General features: G+C 43.5%; 1 protein-coding gene across 2 annotated transcripts; it reads right to left on the reverse strand.

The window, feature by feature from the left end:
* Positions 1-223: 223 nt before the first annotated feature.
* On the reverse strand, positions 224-21,553 carry polr1a (RNA polymerase I subunit A; the record flags this gene model as incomplete). Of its 2 annotated transcripts, XM_080465316.1 has the most annotated exons (37): positions 21,375-21,553; positions 20,423-20,531; positions 19,392-19,487; positions 19,100-19,249; positions 18,910-19,020; positions 18,736-18,821; positions 18,481-18,569; positions 18,265-18,345; positions 17,575-17,674; positions 16,592-16,733; positions 16,291-16,497; positions 16,087-16,209; positions 14,992-15,219; positions 14,548-14,655; positions 14,321-14,467; positions 13,986-14,177; positions 13,116-13,265; positions 12,836-13,019; positions 12,545-12,627; positions 11,453-11,611; positions 11,279-11,377; positions 11,033-11,185; positions 10,186-10,268; positions 9,924-10,089; positions 9,707-9,830; positions 8,780-8,877; positions 8,501-8,700; positions 7,718-7,885; positions 7,340-7,475; positions 6,418-6,572; positions 6,184-6,319; positions 5,487-5,594; positions 5,126-5,398; positions 4,391-4,591; positions 3,318-3,435; positions 3,070-3,234; positions 224-605 (listed from the first exon to the last, which is right to left on the reverse strand). In XM_080465316.1, exons 1-37 carry the CDS (start codon positions 21,449-21,451, stop codon positions 505-507), a joined length of 5,106 nt encoding a protein of 1,701 aa, XP_080321442.1. In that variant the 5' UTR covers positions 21,452-21,553. The 2 variants fall into 2 exon arrangements, with proteins under 2 accessions (XP_080321442.1, XP_080321443.1); XM_080465317.1 differs by lacking the exons at positions 224-605; positions 3,070-3,234; positions 3,318-3,435; positions 4,391-4,591; positions 6,184-6,319 and having other exon boundaries at positions 5,266-5,398; positions 21,375-21,547.
* Between the last annotated feature and the right edge of the window lie 51 nt (positions 21,554-21,604).

Here is a 21,604-nt window from a genome sequence, read left to right on the forward strand (position 1 = left end):
AATAAATAAAAAGCGAGATCACTTAAATAAAATATATTACCAAAGAGCAAGTCTCCACCTCCGAGTCTGGTTCTGCAAAAATGTTTCTTCTTGTTAAAATTGGAGTTTTTCGAATGTCTCCTCTGATTAGTCCCCCCCCCCCCCCTGTAATGGTGCATTGAGATGACTGTTATATTTGGTACTATAGAAATGAAATTGAATCGAATAAAGCCAAATAGTTTTTACACCTTATATATTTTATTATTAAATACAAAACAAAATCAAATTTGTAAAGACATTTGTTGGATTTTCTTTTAAGAAACAAACACGACATGCATCCTTTTAAATTGTGATACAGAAACTGCTCACGTATATCACTCATGCCCAATGAAACTGAAAAGAGCTCTAAATAAAAGTGGTATTTATTCATATTCTCATCAGTGAGGCAAAGCTTGTCACAGGACTGGAGCCACTTAATCATGTGACTTCATATGAAACCAGTGTGACTGGTGACTGAAGAGTCTGTTACTGCAGGGGCTGTTTCAGCTCAAACAACCCAGTCCCCCCTCGAACCACTTTCCCCACGACAAGGCAGGCAGACGGAGACATCAACTGGTCACGTGACCCTGAAAAAGAGAAACGGCCATGAGCTGCCACTGCACATCAGACAAGCCCCATTCAAAGTTCACTTTAATAACTAATCTTAAGACCTACTTTTTTTCCTTGGCTTTTAACCAAGCTTGAGATACTGCTTCCATTTTACTGTCGACTTTTTACTGTTTTATTGTTTGCCCTTTATGGTAAGTGCTATACAGGACTGTCTCAGAAAATTAGAATATTGTGATAAAGGTCTTTATTTTCTGTAATGCAATTAAAAAAACAAAAATGTCATACATTCTGGATTCATTACACATCAACTGAAATATTGTAAGCCTTTTATTATTTTAATATTGCTGATTATGGCATACAGCTTAAGAAAACTCAAATATCCTATCTCAAAAAATTTGAATATTTCCTCAGACCAAGTTAAAAAATAAAAGATTTATAACAGCAAAACAAAATCAAACATTTGAAAATGTCAATTAATGCACTCAGTACTTGGTTGGGAACCCTTTTGCACGGATTACTGCATCAATGCGGCGTGGCATGGAAGCAATCAGCCTGTGGCATTGCTGAGGTGTTATGGAGGCCCAGGATGCTTCAATAGCGGCCTTTAGCTCATTTGCATTCTTGGGTCTGGTGTCTTTCAGCTTCTTCTTCACAATACCCCACAAATTCTCTATGGGGTTCAGGTCAGGGGAGTTGGCAGGCCAATCGAGGACAGTAATGCCATGGTCAGTACACCAGTTACTGGTGGTTTTGGCACTGTGGGCAGGTGCCAGATCATGCTGGAAAATGAAATCATCATCTCCATAGAGCTTTTCAACAGATGGAAGCATGTAGTGCTCTAAAATCTCTTGGTACACAGCTGCATTGACTCTGGACTTGATGAAACACAGTGGACCAACAGCAGCAGCTGACATGGCTCCCCAAACCATTGCTGACTGTGGGAACTTCACACTGGATTTCAAGCAACTTGGATTGTGCTCCTCTCCAGCCTTCCTCCAGACTCTAGCGCCTTGACTTCCAAATGAAATACAAAACTTGCTTTCGTCTGAAAACAGGACTCTGGACCACTCTGCAACTGTCCAGTGCTTCTTTTCCATAGCCCAAGTCAGACGCTTCTTCCGTTGTCTTGAGTTCAGGAGTGGCTTGACCATGGGAATACGGCTATTGTAGCCCATTTCCCGGACACGTCTGTGAACGGTGGCTTTTGATACCTGGACTCCAGCTTCAGTCCACTGTCTTTGAAGCTCCCCCAAATTCTGGAAGCGGCTCTTCTTCACAATGCTGTTAAGGCTGCGGTCCTCTCTCTTGGTTGTGCAGCGTTTCCTGCCACATTTCCTCCTTCCAACAGACTTTTTGTGAATGTGCTTTGAAACTGCACGCTGTGAACAGCCTGCTCTTTTAGAAATTTCTTTTTGTGTCTTACCCTCCTGATGGAGGGTGTCAATGATGGTCCTCTGGACAGCAGTCAGGTCAGCAGTCTTCCCCATACTTGTGATTTAGTTTACTGAACCAAGCTGAGTGTTTTTAAAGGCTCAGGGAAACCCTTGCAGGTGTTTCGAGTAAATTAGACGATTCAAGTGATTAGTTAAATAGCCTGCTAGTATACTTTTTCATGATATTCTAATATTTTGAGATAGGATATTTGAGTTTTCTTAAGCTGTATGCTATAATCAGCAATATTAAAACGACAAAAGGCTTGCAATATTTCAGTTGATGTGTAATGAATCCAGAATGTATGACATTTTCATGTTTTTAGTTGCATTACAGAAAATAAAGGACTTTAACACAATATTCTAATTTTCTGAGACAGTCCTGTATACTTACCACAAACTTTATCGCAAATCAAGATAAAGATGACTTGACTTGAGGCTGTACTTAAAAATAAGAGAATCACATGAACGTTCACTTCAAACAGAACAGCAGCTGTGGTGAACATTTATGACTGAATGTTCGACTGAACGTGTTTCACCAACCATGCAGAAAGTACCGTTAATTTCTCCACTCTTTTACCCAATTACCTTATGACACCTTGTATGAGTACTGCATAACTGTGGAAGCCTATTTCTGCCACTCAACTTACACTTGACTGAAAAAAATAAATCTAAATAAATCCCACGGTAAGTCCTAATTATTAAAAGGTCTTCCAAAAAACACAACATGAGACCCGAGCTGAGATATCAGCGATGCGGCTATGTAAGATTGCAAACTAATATTAGCCTGAACTGTATTATTACAACATTAGCTGCAGTAATTATTTTAATTCAATCACGTAATATCTTATCACACATTATTGATTGTCAGAGTTTTTCTGCATTTACATCCGTCGCTTTTCCCTCCATCATCCGCCTGACCGGTACCAATCTGGAGATTTAATGATTACAGACACAATGAATGTTCCCTGTAATTTTCTTGGCTGAGAGTTCTTTCACACTGTGGAGCTTTTCCCCAATCACTGTTTTACAACCATCCGTATTTCCTCACCCATCATGGTGGCATCTTTGAGAAACTTGTAGCTGGTCTCAAAGGTCATCTGCTGCAGCGGGGAGGAGTTGGACCTCATGGCGTGGCGGTTCAAGGGCTTGTACACACCTTCGAAACACATGTAGTCTGCCACTAGAGACAGATGCCTGGGATCCACCTGGATGCCTAGAGACACACAGAAACAGAAACATTCAAATTGGGAAGGATTCCGACAGTGTGTGTGTGTGTGTGTGTGTGTGTTGAAGTACCGTAGACGGCAAAGACGTCTTTGATCTCCTTCTCGATGACTTTGAAAGCCACTTCGATCCCGTACGTGTTCGCCATGGCATGAACCTCGTTGGAGTACAGTCTATTGACGTCCAAGACCTGCAGTAGAAAAAAAACCAACATCACAGAAAGAGTTGAATTCACTGTAATGTTGTTACGCTACACTCAGAGAAGTTTACGAGAATTTAAGCTTTGCCACAGTTTAATGTTTTCTGTTGATCCAAAGTGATGATGTCAAATCCTAATACCTGTAATGTGTCATAGACTGAATCATACCAAGATAAAGGCCCTCTAACTAAAATAGGAACGACCAAGGAGGAGTATTCATTAGCCTGGATACGGTCTAAAGTTCTGGTGCTGAAACCAAAAAGCAATATCCTGAAAAGACCCGATCATATTTGAGGGTGTCATGACTATTTTTTTGGAAGAAATACTAATCTGGTGAAGTCCGAGAAGAAAATAATCAAAACCACTTGGGAGAGTTTATAGCTCCATTTTGCAGGATAATTTAATTCTTCCAGCCGTTTCCTCTTCGTTGTTCACTTTTATATCTGAATCTGAAAGATGGTTGAACACTTTCTCGTGGATTTAGTATGAAAAACATGAGTCATCTTTCTCGCAAAATATAATTTCTTCTGCCTCATGGCCAATCAGGCTTTTAATATGGTCAAAAAATAATAAATGATTTCCTTAATAAAAGTGAAAAGGGTATGCTTTGGTTTTTTTTCTAGGTCCTGGATTCAGAACATGAGCTACACCAGGGGTCGGCAACCTTCAACACTCAGAGTGTGTTTCCGACTGAACACAACACACTGGGAGCCGCGGGGAAGTGAGGGTACCTCCTGTCAAACAGCACACTGTAACAAACACACAGATACACACACACACTCATGGTTTTTAGAATTTTATGGTGACGTCAGTGGAGGTCAGAGACATTTTGAGCAATGAGAGGGCAAATATTTGACCAATCAATGGCTTTCTGTGTTCTGGATGTGAGCCATTTGACCACTATGAACAAATATTTGCAGAGTGGTGTGAAAGCTTGACTACGTACGTCACTGTACATGAAGATCTCCTGCATGTTGATGCCCTCCGTGTTGAGGAGCGTCTCCTTCTCCCCGGTCTTCGTAGTGGTTTCGCTCAGCAGGCAGCGGGTCAGGCCTTTGGTCTCCATGATGACGGCGTTCTGGGCCAGCGAGGAAAGCACCGAGGTCAGGTCGAAGTGCACTTTGCTGACCGGCAGCACCAGATCCACCTGCGAGGAGAGGAAGAACAGAGCCTCTGAAGCAGTGAAAACCTTCTGGAACGCGACTTTATAATGTTCACTAACATCCTGCAGTCGTGTCCTGTCATCCAGAGAAACATGAACCCAAAAGACAAAAACAAGTTCCACTTTTTTGGAACGATTTCTTACTTTTAGTTTTCTTTATTCAGCGTAAAAAAACCAATCATACAGTAGCAAAAGAAATGACAACACCTTCATCTTTTGTTGTTATGCAAGTGTGTGTTCATTTAGTTTTGCTTCATGGTGGAAAAAGGTATTTCTGATGGAGTTCTGCATGTGCTCCTCCACAATGTATATGTGTACTAAATCGTTTTGAGTCGTTTTCATGTGGACGCATATTTCGGGCAACGATGCCATGTGGACGGGAAACCTATTAAGGAACGACAGGGAGAAAAAGGATTGTTTCGGCTCGTGTGGACAGTGACAGAGAGTTCGACACTATCGTTTGCAAGTAAAACTATACTACTTTAAGGAAATAACCCCAAAAACTAAATCAACGCTCACCTCACACCAGAGCTCACACTCATGGTCAAAACTGTATTTCTCAATGGCCGGGTTGGACTGCACCACAACGTTGACTCTGGTCTGGATCCAGGAATCTCCTCGTTTTTCTTTTTTGGACCATTTGGTGCTCTTTTCCGGGGTCACTTCCTCTTCCACTCCCTCCACCACCTCCTCCGAGTAAATCTCCTCTCTCTCCGCTCCCTCCAGCTCATCCTCCCTCTGATCCTCGTCTTCGTCGTCACCTTCGGCCTCGTCCTCACTGTCGTAGTCCACCTCAAGAAGGAATTGGAGATTTTAGACTGTATCATATCGGCCAGGTTGGAACCAGACGAGTGTTGGAGCGCTGACTTTGAGCTCATACCTCTTCCTCCTGCTTGTCTTTTCTCTTGGCGTCTGTAGCGTCAGCGTCTCCTTCGTTGGCCTGATCGTCGACGACCTCCCTCTCCTCCTCCATGTCGCCGTCATCGGGCTGCAGAGAGCGTCACAGGGGATCTTTATAATCTTACAACCCAACCAGAAAACACCAAGGATCCCGTTCACACGACAATGTTTCAAATGAAAAGCATAATTTTTGCCTCTTGGTTTCAGAAAAGTTTCGCCGTTTACACGGCGACACAGAAAGTGATGTCTATTAAAACTGTGGTTGGCATGTTGGACCCAATGACGCTGTTGGTTGTTTTTGTAATGAAACCAGACACATATGCATGCAGACAACAATATGCTATAAACATTAGCACACATTCGCAAGGACTGACGACTAAGTTGGATAGTTATCACGGTGACTGTCAACTATAAAACTACCAAGTCCCAGCAGAATATGGACTGGGAGTCATGACACTCTGGAGGAACACGTTGTTATTGTACATTGTGCCTGTGGCGAAGAACTATTTATTACAGACGTGCTGCACATGCGCAGTAGCAGCATTTCAGTAGCTCCGAGCACAGTTGTGGTGGAAGCAGGCACCCAAAACGCAACAAAAGTTTCCTGTTTTCACTGGAAATCATCGTGTAAACGGGGCCTAAAAGACTGCTGGGAAGCCATAGAAGTGAAACCGGACCCCTGCTAAATCGGCGGCTCCATCGCCGCCGCCATCGTCGTCCTTGTCCCGGGGGGTGGCCTTCCTGGTTTCCACGGCGATGGAGGCCAGCTTGGCTGAACGCTTCTTTATACCTGCAAGGAGGAGATGGAAAAATCTGGGGGAGTTCGGGGTTGGGGAGGTGGAGGGGGGGTTAGGAAGTGTGAGCGTCACAGTTTCTGACACATGGAAACACACAGAGACGCACAGACTCACCTGGTCTCCATGTAGCGGAGGATCTTAGAGGGGGTCAGCAGTTTGTCTTCACTGTAACGGTGAGGAGGAAGGAAGTGGAAGGTGACTTTGAATGTTCGCAGCTTTTGGCATTTGTCCAAGCGCAGGCTCTCGACCACGTCCACTTTCTGCAGCACCTACACACACACATAAACACACACATAAACTCACACACACACACACACACTAAAAGCCAGGGAATAAAAATGGGTCTTAAGATTACAAGTGGACCGTGAAGCGGATTGTCGATCGACGAGGCTGTGAACGTTCGGTGTATGGACGTGTGCACTGTGGATGAGTCTTTCTTCCATCTTTTACTTGTTGGATTGAGACTGAGTGAGGTAGAAAACATTGATTTTGTGGCCACGGTCAGGGACAAACTGTGGTTTAACAAAAGAGGCGGCAGAGAGATACAATTTACACACAGGATTGTAAATAGGTTATGGAGAACGATCATCTGAAACCACTCTTCTGAAGGCAGATCATTTCTATTCCCTCTTCTCTTCTTTGCATAATTAAGTATGATTTGAAAAAGCCTCAACGCTTCTACATCTTTTTTTCCCCCAAACAGCTTCAAACATCTCCATATATCTTTACATTTAAAACTGCAGTACAACCTCATCATGTCTCTCATTTATCCCAAGCATGAGAGAACCGTGAAGTGTTGTTCTCCAAACACTGTAACTTGCAGCCAAAAGTGAATGTGCACGTGACTCCTGAATCATTATTCTGATTTGTGTGTTTGACACCAGCGACATCTTCAATGATCATACATAGAACTTTTGAGTGGAAATATTTTCTCATGAATTAGCAAAAGTGGACCTTGGCACAAAGGAAGAAAAAAGGAAGTTTGTAACCAAAAGAAGAAAGAAAGAATCCCAAAGATGAATACAAATGTACTGACCTCGGCCAGGCACACCCTGGTGAGTTTCTTACGAAGCGTCTTTGCTTTCTTCAAGGCCCTCTTGTTGTTTAACACGGGGACACTCATCATGGGAGTTTTGATGTTGGAGCTGGCCACCATCAGGATCTCTCTCAGTCTGCGACAGACACACACGGAGTGAGACGGAGAAACATCACACGTCACCTTAACTGTGGTGATTAGTTCCGAAATGAAGCAGAATCAACTTTAAATGTCTCGTAATACACGGAGACATGTTGAGTTTTACACAAGGGCTTGAACAGGAGGCACTGAGGACACACGCTCTCACACACAGACAATATAATAAACCAAAGTCACACTCTTCATACTGAGCTACTTGTGTGGCACAGGATTCCTTACCGAGGGATCCCCAGAGTGACGTTCATCTCTCCCCTGCCGGCAAAGTGGAAGGTGTTGAGGGTCATCTGGGTGGAGGGCTCCCCGATGGACTGAGCGGCCAGCAGCCCCACAGCCTCCCCGGGGTCGCACAGGGAGCGCTGCCACTTGTAGAGCAACAGCTGGCGGAGGCTGAAGACACAGAGGAGAGACAAGGGCGGCAGCAGATCAATAAAAACTGAACATGCACCAAGCAGAAACAACAAGTTGGTGCAAATCACACACACTTATTCTGGATGTTAGAAAAAAAAAAAAAAAGAGAGAGAAAAGTGAGATATACTTAATACTGCTACCTTGCATGTCAGAGCAAATAGTCCTGCCCATGCTTGAGAAGGATTCATTCATAACAATGAATGCAGTGTGTGATCTTCTCTCTCGAAATTTAACAGTACTTTTCTAATAAAGTGAACATTTTCTACATTTATAATATTTATCAATAAAGTCAATATTTACTACATCATCCTCTGGATCAAATGTGGAGACACATTTTATACCTTACAAAAAATACAGAGTGTTCCAAAATAACGAAGAAAGAAAAACAATGTTTACAGCGTACTGTTTTCTGTGTGCATACATAGGTGGCTAGATTACATCAAAGCAGCACCAACTAGTGGAATTACATGAAAACTACATCGTTTTCAAAAGTTTAAACTTTCGTGAAACAAAAACACAAAAATGTTGCGTTTTCACTTGTTGAGTAAATGGGGGCCATGTTTCTGTGTTGATCCCGCCTCTCCTGGCCGGTACCTTTCCGTGTCCACGTCGTCCTCGCCCGTACCGCTCCGGCTCTGCAGGAACTTCTCCGTGATGTCGTGGAAGTTCTCCGACACGGAGCCGAAGCAGACGTCGGGCCTCAAGACACTCAGCGAGGGCTCGGGGCAGCGGGACGCCTTGCGGTTGTATTTGGCCTTGTTGTCTTCGTCCAGATCGCGCCACTGCTGTATGAGCTGCGGAGCGAGCAGAGACGGAGTTACTCGACACTGCAGGAGGCTGGAGGAGCAGAGCAAGACACAGAGACAGCCCTACCTTCAGCACGGCGGGAGGTCTGTCGGAGGGAGTCTCTGCTGCGGCTGAAGCCTCTTTTAATTTAGCCAACTTCTTCTGGGAGTACAGCAGGAAAGCACCTGAGAAGTTAAACCGAACACGAGCTGGAACATTAAATAATTCCCAAAATCTCTGGCACATCTTCAAAAAACACCCTTCAGCCCTGTTCATTCAACTTTATTTAAGTGGTTTTGAATAGTTTGTGGAATGCAGCCTAACATTTGACATGTTTTGACAATCATATGATTTCAAGATTGTAAGACAAATAAAAAAAAACATTGTAGTTCTAAAGCGTTTTCCAGTATTTTTTGATTCTAACCAAACCAGGGTTGAATAAAAGTTTTCCCCATTCTTCCTGGAGCTTTTCGATGATCTGGACACCCTCTTTTCCCAATCAAATGGTTATAGATTTGCTGATGATCTTAAAAATGAAGGAGAGGCTGCCCATCCAATTATATAGAGACAGACAATCGCAGCTAACAGTAATTTAAAGTCACTATCTGTTCTAGGATTGTATGAGGAACATAGAGTTGATGGAGAAAAGCCAAGCACAGGAAACACCCCCAAAGAGGAGATCTGCAGCCCCCCATAAGACAAGAGGTTTTTATTGAAGCTCTAATTCATGAAAAACTAATGCTTTGATGCTCCAGAATCTGACAAAGGAACAAGAAGTGATGGTGTTAGGCGTCCCTCAGAAGGCCATGAATACATTTTTATAAATAGTTACACAGAAAAATTTTAACTTCAAGCTGGGACCCTCTGCAACCACATCAATAATGTGAAAAAATATTGCATAAAGCTTCAGAAACAGGGCCGAGATGTGTTGGGTAAAAAGTCATTAAGGTTTTATAGAAAGTACTAGAAAGCTGTAAATTTGGCTGTGGAGTTGAGTCAAACTCGGCTGTCTACCTTTGCGTGGACATGCCGTCTCTCTCTTGAGCTTCCAGCGCTGCACGGCTGCAAAGTGTTTGCTGGCAGTCTGAGAGTCCAGACGAGCCAGGAACTGGTCCAGGCCTTGAGACCTCTTAATGACCTGTAGAGGAAAAGAAGAGAAGCTCATGGTATGCGCTGAACGCTAACAGGATTATGTAGCATCAGCACTGAGGTCATAATGAATGTTCCATACCTCGTAGTTGTCTTCTATGAAGGGAAACTGTCTCGACTGCAGGAACTGGGTCTTGGGGATGTCCAGCCCGTCCTCACCGTACAGGAACTGCACCACCGAGCCGTCGCTGTCCCTCACAGTCAGGTCGTACTGCACCACCAGACCCTCCAGATGTTTGATGACACATCTGTCACAGGAGGGGGTAAGGAATATATTTTACTGCCACATTATTAATCTTCCTCAGCTCAATTTTTGAGTTCAAATTCTCTAAAAGCTGTTTTACCTCTGCAGATATCCTGATCTGGAGGTTTTCACGGCTGTGTCCACCAGTCCTTCTCTGCCAGCCATGCAGTGGAAGAAAAACTCCTGAAGAAGAGATCACACAACAAAAGCTTTACCTGAAGAGAAACAGTTTGCAGACACTTCTCAGGTAATCTGAGAAATCTGGAGAAGACCTGATTGTAGAGACTCCGGCCACAACAATGTAGTTATACCATGCCAGGCCACAAGTTGACGCTATTGGTTGTTTTTCTAATGAAACCACACAAACATGCAGCAGACAACAATTGCATTTGGACAAAGACCAAACTGGACTGTTATTACAGTGACTGTCAAGTCCCAGGAGATTAAGGACGGGTCACGACACTCTGGATGCGAATGTTGTTATTGTCCATCTACTCGCGCATGAGAAAAACTACTATTTATGTGCAAATGCAGTAGCAGCCTTTATGAAAAGTTGTGTTTGCCCCATTTACAGACGAATGGTTTTCAAAAAGTTGCGTTCCCTCCCATTTCCACGGCAACAGAGACCGTTTTCTAAATGTTTCGTTTTTCTGTTTTCACAGAGACCGAGTTGGGCGGTTATGAAAAACTACCATTTTCCCTCATTTACATGGAGACAGGGTCAGACGGTTTTCAAAAAGTTGCATTTGGGAGCTGTTTTTAAAAAGTTGCATTTCCAGTGGCTCTGAGCACTGTCGTCATGTGTACGCAACAAAGGTTTTCCATTGAAAACTCAGTGGTGTAAACGGAGCCTCAACAAATCGGTCTCGTTAACGGGATTTCAAGAGGTTAATGACAAGTCTAATTTTTAGAAGACATAAAAAGAATTCTCCTCTCTCACTGTGTACCTGTGGTTTGATGCCCGTCAGAAACCTCCCGGACACAAAGCCCCCGGCTCCCGGTGACGGGTCGTATGGCTGGAAGCACGGCAGGAACTTCCCAGAAGGCATCAGAGGAGGTCTGCGACCCTCCAGCTCGATCTGACCGAGCAGGCATGAGATCTGAACAAAACAGGGCATCAGTCAGCGTGGTGATGGTCGGAATCCGAGGAGCAATGGACGAAAGTAAAGGTGGATGTGGTTTGAAGTCTGTACCTGCATGGTGTTGACCGTTGATCCTTTGGCTCCGGACTGGACCATCAGCTGGAGGTTGTTGTCGGGGAAAGACGTGTGCAGACCAACTGGCATACAAACCTACAGAGACATGAATGGAGAGTCTCTGGACTGCAGCTAAGTGGCGATGGAACTAGAACCTTCAGTGTTTCTTACCTTGTTGATGTCGTTGTTCACCTGGTTGGCCACTTCTTTGAACTTGTGGTCGGCCAGCGTGAAATCTCTCTGGTCCGGGTTGAGGTGAGCGTCCTGCCAGCGGCCGCGGGCCTCAGCTTGATCCACGTTGGAAGGCAGGTTGAACGCAGCCTGAAGGGCCTGAGGACACATTTCATTTGATCCATGTTATTTATTTCTGCCTTGACTATTATAATAATCAAAATGAGAAGGTGCTGCCCCCTACTGGTCATTTACAAAAGAAGTTCACTCATGAAGAATATGCAATTAATACATATTAAACCAAGATTGAAATGCAGAGTTTTTAATTTACTCAGATGCTTTTCAGATTCTATGATCTTGTTGGCACATTATCTTCTCTCCTCTATTCTGAGTGAGCAAATGAGATGCTCCGCATCAGTCACAACAAAACAAAAGCTCCAAAAGAATCATAAAATCCCATACAATTTATCCAAAATGTCACTAAAATAAACACAAAAAGCTGTAATTGATCACAAAATCTATTAAAAAAAAAAAAATCACAAAATTATTAAAAAGCCAAAAAAAGTAACTCAGAAGTTATAAGCACAAAAACCACAAAATGAACAAGAAAGCTATAAAAACCTAATTTACCAATTTTAAACTTGATTTTAAATTGTGATCTTTCATTGTGATTCTTATTATTACTAATAGCATTATTATTATTAGTAGTAGTAGTAGTATATGTGATGTTATATTTCTGTGTATGATTCTTGCATAATATCAATTGTTTTGGTCAAGCTTTATCTCTTTAAATATAGCGTTTTTATTCAACAGTAACGTTTTTAACCAGTACGTTTTAGATTGTGAAATACTTTGAGCTGCATTTTAAATATAAAGTGATTAAGTTATTACCATAAACAGTATAAATACCAACACTACTCCTTTTGACCTCTGTATGCAGTACATGTTGACCCCCGGCAGCCATGTTGAAGCACCGCAGGGCCCATGAACTCCACCTTCACTGTAGCAGCCATTTGGGCCAGTGGCATCCACGGAGGAGGACGCACTGAATTTGACGAGGCTGCCGATCTGTGTGAAGCAGCTCAGACTCACCTTGGAGCCGACCTTCAGCGACTCCTTGATGATTTTCTTCCTGCGTTTGTTGGCGCCTGGTTTGACCAGGATGTCCTCCACTCCTGGAAGTAGACAGGGTCGTTCAGATCTTCCAGAACGGGACAAGTGTGTGTAAGTGTGTGTAAGTGTGTGTGTGTGTGTGTGTGTGTGTGTGTGTGTGTGTGTGTGTGTGTGTGTGTGTGTGTGTGTGTGTGTGTGTGTGTGTGTGTGTGTGTGTGTGTGTGTGTGTGTGTGTGTGTGTGTGTGTGTGTGTGTGTGTGTGTGTGGTACCCAGAGTGAAGCCTCTGTAGAGCTGCAGGTAGGCTGTGAAGAGTCGAGCCAGGCAGCTGAGCAGCTTCCCGCTGGTCTCCCCTCCGTACAGCTCGTAGCAGCAGTGCACCAGACCGTAGGCCGAGGAGCCATAGTGGGCTTTATCCAGGACGCCGACCAGCAGCTCGCCCTGACGGATCACCACCTGGGAACGGGACCGTTACATCAGCCCTCCGCCTTTACTGTAGTGTGTGCGTGTGTGTATGTGTGTATGTGTGTGTGTGTGTGTGTGTATGCTCACTTTAGAGTCACACATGCTGTCAGGTGAGTATCCTGGAGCTGCTCGGGGGGATTCCTGGATCCACGCCTTGCCCGGGATTTTGGATTTTCCGACCAGGTTGAGAGGAACTGCTTTGTCTGGGATTACATTCAGCAGCAGGGTCGACACCAACTGCAACACACACACACACACAATCCTAATCTCAATCCTGACATCATCTGTAGGTGTTTCTATTCAAAGTTTAAAAAAATCTCTCTCAGGTGAAGTTTACAATACGTTTCAAGTGAAAACGCATCGTTTTTATGTTTCATTTCAGAAAGGTTTCACATTTTCATGGCGACATTTTCAGAAAGATGTAGTGAGCATGCCAGGCCACCGGTTGGTGCTGCTGTTTGTTTTTGTAATGAAACCTCACACACACATGACAATGGGAGTACACGGACACTTGTAGAGTTAATTATATTAGAGTAGGAGAAGCTCCTGAAATATTCCAGATATTTTATTAATAATATGATTACATAACTTTTCTTCCATTTTATTCTCATGAATCCATATTATTGCTTGTGTAGTTTGTAACTGCTTTTTCTTGAGATGAGATGGCAATAATGGATTACATTTTTGTAGTTAAAATTTACATGTGAAATTCAAGCTTGAACATGCTAAATTGAACTTTCAACATATTTACGCAGTAGATTTGTTATGGAATTAGTCATTGCATCTTAGAAATAAAGGAAAGTTAAATCTCTCCATGGACTCCAGGAACAGCCACTGACAAACCGGGATGACCAGTGTGCTCGTCTTCTCTGACTATCCCTCCCGAGTCTCCCTTTCTTTTCCCCCCTGGGACTTCAAATACTACTCATGACAGAAGAGCCCAGACGCTTCCTGTACCTGTTTTCCTGTCCAAAGCTTCTGAGGCTTGAGGATGGCCGGAGGCAGCAACCTCACTCGGCCCGGCCGGTCGGTCAGTCCTCGGTACAGCAGCTCTGTGTACTGATCTCTGGAGAAGAAACAGCCCCGGATGGTCATCCTAGTCCCCGACACCATGTGGTCCTGGATCAGACCCGCTAGAGGTTTCCCATCCTGGAGGCGAGCGAGAGAGAGAGAGAGAGAGAGAGAGAGAGAGAGAGAGAGAGAGAGAGAGAGAGAGAGAGGGTGAGAGGAGCGAACGCTTGTGAATGACTGCATTTAAAGCGCTTCAGATATCTAGGAATTTTTCCACACACCTTGGGGACGAGGTACTGCTTGTCGGTGCTGACTAGCGTGTAGGCCTCGGCTCGGCCCAGCTCGCTCTGAGGGAAGTGCGCGTTCATCTCGTCCCCGTCGAAGTCTGCGTTGTACGCCTTGCAGTTGGCGTAGTGGAGCCTCAGCACCTGCGACATCGAGCAGTTTGAGTCAGGTTTTTTTCTCTCTGAATACTGTAGATCCCAGGAGAAAGGAAGAGCGGCCGCACCTTCTCCCCTGGTAAGATGCGAGCACAGTGGGCCTGTATGGAGGGTCTGTGCAGGGTCGGCTGTCTGTTGAGTAACATCACGTCTCCATTTTTGATGTGGCGATTCACCTGGATGCACAAAGACAAAGGTTTTATCCAGTCAGACTGCAGAAATTTAAGTCTCCGCCGGCTTATGGCGACAATTATCTCTGGTCCTTCGACATTTTCCCAATACAAACATGAGGAAATAGACCAATAGAAGACAAATAAGCATCATTTTATTCTATACTCTGTAGCTATGCAGTGGTTTTGTGCGTTCAACATTCAAACCTGTGCAATCCGTCTTTAAATAAGTTTTAGTCCACCGTTTAACATCGATATATAGAAAGCGTCATTCTCAGGAGAAAACCCTTCACATGATCATAAACCCTGTCATTATTTCTAACGATCATGTATCCGACTCACTATCTTCATGGGCATCTTGTGTGGACCCGGCGAGGGCGTCAGCAGCTCCTTAGCAACCGCCTCCCTCTGCGCCGCGTCCTTCGCCGACAGGATGATCCTCCGGCCGTCCTCGCTGATCACCATGGAGGCGCCCGGGTGCACGTTGGGCCCGTTGATGACGGCCTGGCGGAGCTCCTTGACGTTCCACGGCGTGACGGGCTGAGGGTAGGTCAGCTTGGTGGCAAACACCTGCACACGAGGGAGGAATCGGGAACATTTCAATGAGTTCAGATCAGATATTGTGGAGTTTTAAAGAGGAAAATATCCCATTGGAGACATTTTAGTTCAAGAGGCTCATACAGTCTAATTTCATGTTGAGTAATTGAATAGCGCCAGGTCAACCTTTGAATTGAAACTTTCAAGCTTGTTGTGGATCAGAGTTTACGTGATGAGATTGTCTTGATTTTCACAAAAACCTATTAAATTTTAATTATTACAGATAGTTATTAAAATTACACACGCTGCTTCAATTCGGATAGTTTCAACGCAAAATGCATTTCTCCTGAGAATGATAAAATCCACATGTCAGTAGAATATTCTTCAGGACAAGGAAGCTGTTGGCGATCTTTCTCCTCATTCCCATCATCGACAATTTCAAACACTGTTCGAACTTGCTGGATTTAACTATTTTCTTTTGAATATATTAATTAACTTGTTAAAACCTGATGTCAATGTAGTAACCCTGCTGTTTATGAATATGGATGTTGATATAACTGTCTGCTTTTACGTTCATGTGCTGTAACTCGTGTCTTTTTGGAAACATATTTGAATAAAAACAAAGAATAAAAAATAAAAATTCCACATCTCGTAAGCTGGTCATGTAAACCTACGTCCTAAACTTACTATCTGCCATGATTTGGAATAGACGACACAGTTTTGTTTTGGTTTGTGAACAAGAAAGATTCATCTGTAAAAACCTTCTTTCACTCAGGTTAAACAGCAAATACGGCGTGCTTCCTGGAAAACCTGGATCTTTCATTCAAAATCGTAACTTCCCGACGATAAATACTACAAATACTTCAAAGAACGGTTGTTATAGTAATGTCTCGGCTGTACCATGGGTATTCCTATCTCGTTGACTCCGATGTACATGTCTGGGCAGATGACGGATCGAGCAGCGTAGTCCACTCGCTTCCCCATCATGTGTTTCCGGAACAACCCGTCCTTCTTCTCCAGGATCTGTCGGGACAGAGGCAGGGGCGTCTTTAAAACTAAAGGAAGAAGACATGTTCTTTGCGCTGCTATTTGCGGGTCTCGCACCTGTCTGATCCCGGGGTATTTCTCCGTCATCAGTTTGTCCATCTCGCTGTCGAACACGATGTTGACGTGGCTCTGCAGGCGAATCCACATGTTGTACAGTTTGTCCGTTAACGTCTGACCGGGGATCCCGGCCAGGAAGGTTTGGTCTGTCTGCCCCGTCTTCTCTGTCTTCTCCGTCTGCTCCGTCTGCCCCGTCTGCTCCGCAATCTGGAGGAGAGGACAGTGCTCAGTATCCACAGCTGAAATCAAACTGTCTCTATAGAAGTGAACGGGACAGCCGAAGTCGCCCCTCTCTTCTCACCTCTGTCTCCACCGGGTATTTCTCCCCTGCGATGAGAGCCAGAAGCTTCCTGACGACGTCACAGTCCTTCATGGCCGCCTGCATGTTGACCGTCTGGCCGTTGGTGAACAGCTGATCCCCGAGCCGATTGATTGGACGATACCTGAGGAGAGGATGAGGCGGGCTCAACATGATCGCACCTGCACCGATACCTTAAGCTATGAGCTATAAGACCCCGTCTTTTTGACAACGTTTCAACTGAAAATGCTTGGTTTTCATTTCAGAAAAGTTTAGCTTTTTGTGACTAAATGCACCAACCGCACATGCACCAGAGTACAACACTGCAACACCAGGACCACAACAATATGCTTCGTGAAGTACTCGTGTGAGGAGATCCGCTGGTATCTCCATATGTACAGTCCCTACTTGAAAGAATATAAAGATGGACAGAACTCCCGGTGTGAAAAATCAAAAACAGTCGCAGTCCGCGTGCAAGTCCAAAGCGGTCTGCAGACACGCAATGTGGAAAGCATGGCAGAGCCCTAAAACCACCAAGTCCCGGGAGAATATGGACTGGGAGACATGACACTGTGGAGGCAAACATTGTTGTTATTGAACATCTACTCACCCATGTTCAGAAGAACTATTTACTACAACCGTGGTGTGCCTCCGCAGCAGCAGCGTTTCAGAGAGGTTACGTTTGTTTTCAGTGACTCCGAGCACCGTTACAGCAACAAAACACTTTTGTTTTCACTTAAAAATGTTGTGTAAACGGGGCCAAGTCACACTTCTTTGGCTGGTTTTGTGACTTAAATATCCATTTATACTGGTGCATACCATCTGTGACCACTAGATGTCACTGTAGGACAGTGTTGTATGATGCATTTTTGCACAGATGCAACTTTTAGTGAAGAAAATACAGTATGTCATATATTTGAAATTATAAAGCATCACTTTGTAGGAATTTATTTGGGAGTAGTGTGTGAGCACGTAGATATAATAACCTGCAGGGAGGAACCACCAGCAGCTCCAGGAAGAAGAGGTCAGGATGGAAACCTCCGTCTCCCGCCTCGAGACCCGAGAACAGACTCTTCAGGAAGAAACCTGGAAACAACATCGGACAAACAAATTAGGGAACTTTTAATAAGTTCAGCCTAAAATGGAGGAGATTATAAGTTTTGGTGATTCCTGTGCTTCAGTTCAGCAGATACAAATAATATATTTGGCTAATTTTAGTAGAAATAAATGGTAAAAACATCTGTTAGGAAACATATTGATGTCAGACCAATGAGATCACACAGCTGTCTGGTTAAAAAAAAAAACATTTGAGCTTTTTTAATGTGATTTAATATCAGTTCTCTTCTTTACTCAGAAATCAAAACATTTTTTAATTGATGAAGCATATGGAGCGGCTGGTAAACACCAGCTGACTCCATGTCATTAAAGTTTAAGCCTGAGCCTCTTTTTCAGGTTTCTGCTCCAAAATTACACACCCAAAGTGAATAGAGTATATTTCTGGAATGACAAGGTGTTTTGTTTCTCAAGGTTCTGGACCTAAAAGCAGTGGAAATGTGGCGAGTGGCAAAAATGGCTAATTGTGTTCTTGTAGCTGAGCTTTTTCTGTGTAATTTGATGTGCAATATGACTCCATTTCTGCTGTTAATGCTTTTTGTTGTGATCTTTTCTCGTCCTACCTTCCATCGCCCACATTTTGTTGATGTGCTCTTTGGCCGTGCTGGCAGTCATGTACACTCTCTTCCCAGCCAGCAGATCTCCTGCGAGGAGGGAAAACCCGAGAAGACGGAGAAGGAAGTTCATCTCGTGGATGTGTTTTCTGTAATCTCCTCCTCACGTGTAGTCTCAGGAAGGAAACCCTCTCTGACAGTAAGCGTCTGCTCGACAGTACTCACCTTCAGCTGTGTCGGAGAATGAAGTTCCTGATGGCATCGTGACGATCAGCTTGCTGTTGTGTTCACGTCGCACCGTGGACTTGGTGCAACTGTACGCACATACACCGTGGCACATTATTAAAAAAAAAAAAATCAATTACTACCACTTATAATTATTACCACTTATAGCCGTTAACCACTTGTTTTTTTTTTAATGTATTCTTCAACACGGTCTTGATTAAAAGTCTTTTAAACTTTCAGATTTTCTTAATTCACCTGCAGTGAGGACACTTCCGAGATTTCATCTCAATCTTCCAGAAGTCACTTATCAAACTGCCCTTCTTCTCAACCAAATGTTTGATCTGAAACACAAACACACGCTCAAATTAAAGCTCTTTCCCTCACACAACGTTAAAATGTAGCTTTGCGTGTTTGTGGGTGTGTCCTCACAGGTTTGATGTCGCCTGAAGCTTCTGCATCAACACCAACAATCGTGTCTGTAAACTGCTTGAGCACCAGCTGCAACTCGTCTCCGGTGGCTTTAGGGTTCAGGTCCAGGTACTAAAGAGTAACATGCATGCAGATGAATGAAATCTGTGCAATCTCTTCCATGCTCTCCATCTCTCCCCCTGCAACTCACCTGGTTGAGAACCTGCTCGGCCTGGTAGACCTCCTGCATGGCTCCATGCTCCACTAACTTCAGTTGGTTCTGAAGCAAGTGGATGGCGGCTCGGGGACACGTCAGCCTGCGGCAGGCCAGGCAGGAGCCGCGGATCAGCAGGTAGAGTTTCTGATGGAGGAGAGGAGATTTTTATCAGCTCCTCAACATACAGTACAGGTGTGTGTGTGTGTGTGTGTGTGTGTGTGTGTGTGTGTGTGTGTGTGTGTGTGTGTGTGTGTGTGTGTGTGTGTGTGTGTGTGTCAATGCTCACATCAAAGAAGAGCGGGTTGTATACAGGCAGCGGGAGGTCGATGTGACCCAGGTGACCCGGGCAGTTGTTGAAATCCTGACAGCAGGTCGAACACACCTGGTAGATAACATTAAAAGATTCATAAATTCAAGAAATCTAACAGGGACGGCTGCACAATCATTACAAAAAAATAGACTGAATAGCATTAAATTCTACGTTTCCACTGTGCATTCATGATCTGTATGTCCACACATCCAGTTTCACTCAATAATTTAACATTACAGCCTGCACTACAGCAACTGAAAACCTACCGTCAAGCAGTTTTCAGAACTAGTTTTTATCTAAAAAAAGGTCCTGGCTGCCCTTCGATTCAAACACATCTGGTCTGCAGCTGCACAATCAGCAGGACAGAGCAGCTGTGTGAATCCTGCTATGATTGTTGGTATCGTTCAAACACAATATTGCAACTTCACAGATGTCCACCACCTTCTCCATTTTCGGATTTTTTTTTTTTATTCTTGCAGAAGCACAAATGAGAGAAGCCAATGACATGGACCAATCATCCAGATTAAAACAAGTCAGTCTCAACACAAGTGTTTAATCCGAGAGTGGGCAAAGTATTCATCCTCACTACCAAGGGCCAAAATGTGATCAATCAGTCCTTCCGTAATGATATAACAACACTTACAGTGACTAAATTGTTGTAAATTTGTTATTAAGAACTAAATCCCAGCCTTTTTACTGAATACAGTATATATATATATATATATATATATATATATATATATAGTAACAGTATCAAAAAACAACAGGCATAAATAAAACCTTTAATAATTCCTGAAGTACCACTCATATGCAAAAACTAAAATCCTAAATCATCTTAAAATTCTTCTCCATCAAACGTTCATACCAAGACACTTTGTGTAAATACAACATGCTGATCACAGAGGTTCGGTTAAACATGCTCGTTATATGCAGCTCCAACAGAATTCTGGCACCGTGTCGCACAGGAGAGACACAAAACAAGGACTGTGTGTGTAATCTGAATGTACCTCTTTGGAGTCTGCAGGCCCCAGGGCCAAATCATAGAGGCTGTTTGGAGCCACGTTGCCCACAGCGTCGAGGAACCTGGAGTTACTGATCAGCTTCACACTCAACTTCCTGATGAAGAGATTAAAAAGGACAAAAACAAATTAAGTTACTCTGGATTTTCTGGCATTCTGAAGCCGTTTCATGACTGTACAGACTCTCAAACTTGGGATTTATGCAAACATGTGTTAAGTTACAGTTCCCCTCTGTCAGTCCCGCTTGAAATAGTTAATTATAGATTCAATCAAATATATTTATCTATATTCATCTGATTAGCTCCTTGATATTATATATGTTCATTAAACGAAAAGATTTGAATCAGTGTTCCTGCAACATAAGAGTGAAGGACAAACTGGAGCTTGTGAGATGATCCATGAAGAAAATAATAAAATAAAGTCCTGAGTTTGTGTCATTATATACTCTATAATCGTCACTCAATATCAATGCAGGATGAAGTAAAAAGTTGTACATAAGTATAACCTTGCATTGCACAGAGAAGCTTTGGCAAAGATAACTTTTTACCATACCACCAACATGAATAAAAAGAGAGCAAGTTAGAGGTGCAGTGTATTGTCGCGTCACACTATTAGATTATGTCTGACTATCATGATCAAATTAACCAGAACTGTGCTTTTTAACGATCGTCTCTGTGAAGACATGCTTCATGTTCCTTATGGGAGGTGAGGGGGCATGATGTGGCTGCACTGTAAAGTAATAAAGAAATCTGCAGAATATATGCAAGTGATCCTGATTGACACTAAAAATGAGGACGTTAACGTGTTTTAAGCAGTATTAGTAAATATGAGGTTAAAATTAGACAATAACTTCAAAATAAATGTGCGGATAAATTTAAGAGTCCACAAGTTGTTTTCATGTTTAGCATGTAGCCCAGAGTTAAAATAGGTCCTCCCTCACCTGATCTCCTCGGCTGAGTACATCCCAAACGACATGCCCTCCAAACGGCGCCATGGTACTTCTTTTCCAAAGAACATCTTGTAGAATTAATGACACTTTAGTTGCTTTTTGTTTTCTGAATTTAACTCATGTCGCAGAAGGCTAACCACACGACCAGCAGCTCCTTCTGGGTCGCACGTGGGACCGTAACATCACACTTCACACGGAGAGGGGATACATCGCGATAAAAG

Source organism: Lipophrys pholis (assembly GCF_963383615.2).
Source record: "Lipophrys pholis genome assembly, chromosome: 6".
Lineage (NCBI taxonomy): Eukaryota > Metazoa > Chordata > Actinopteri > Blenniiformes > Blenniidae > Lipophrys > Lipophrys pholis.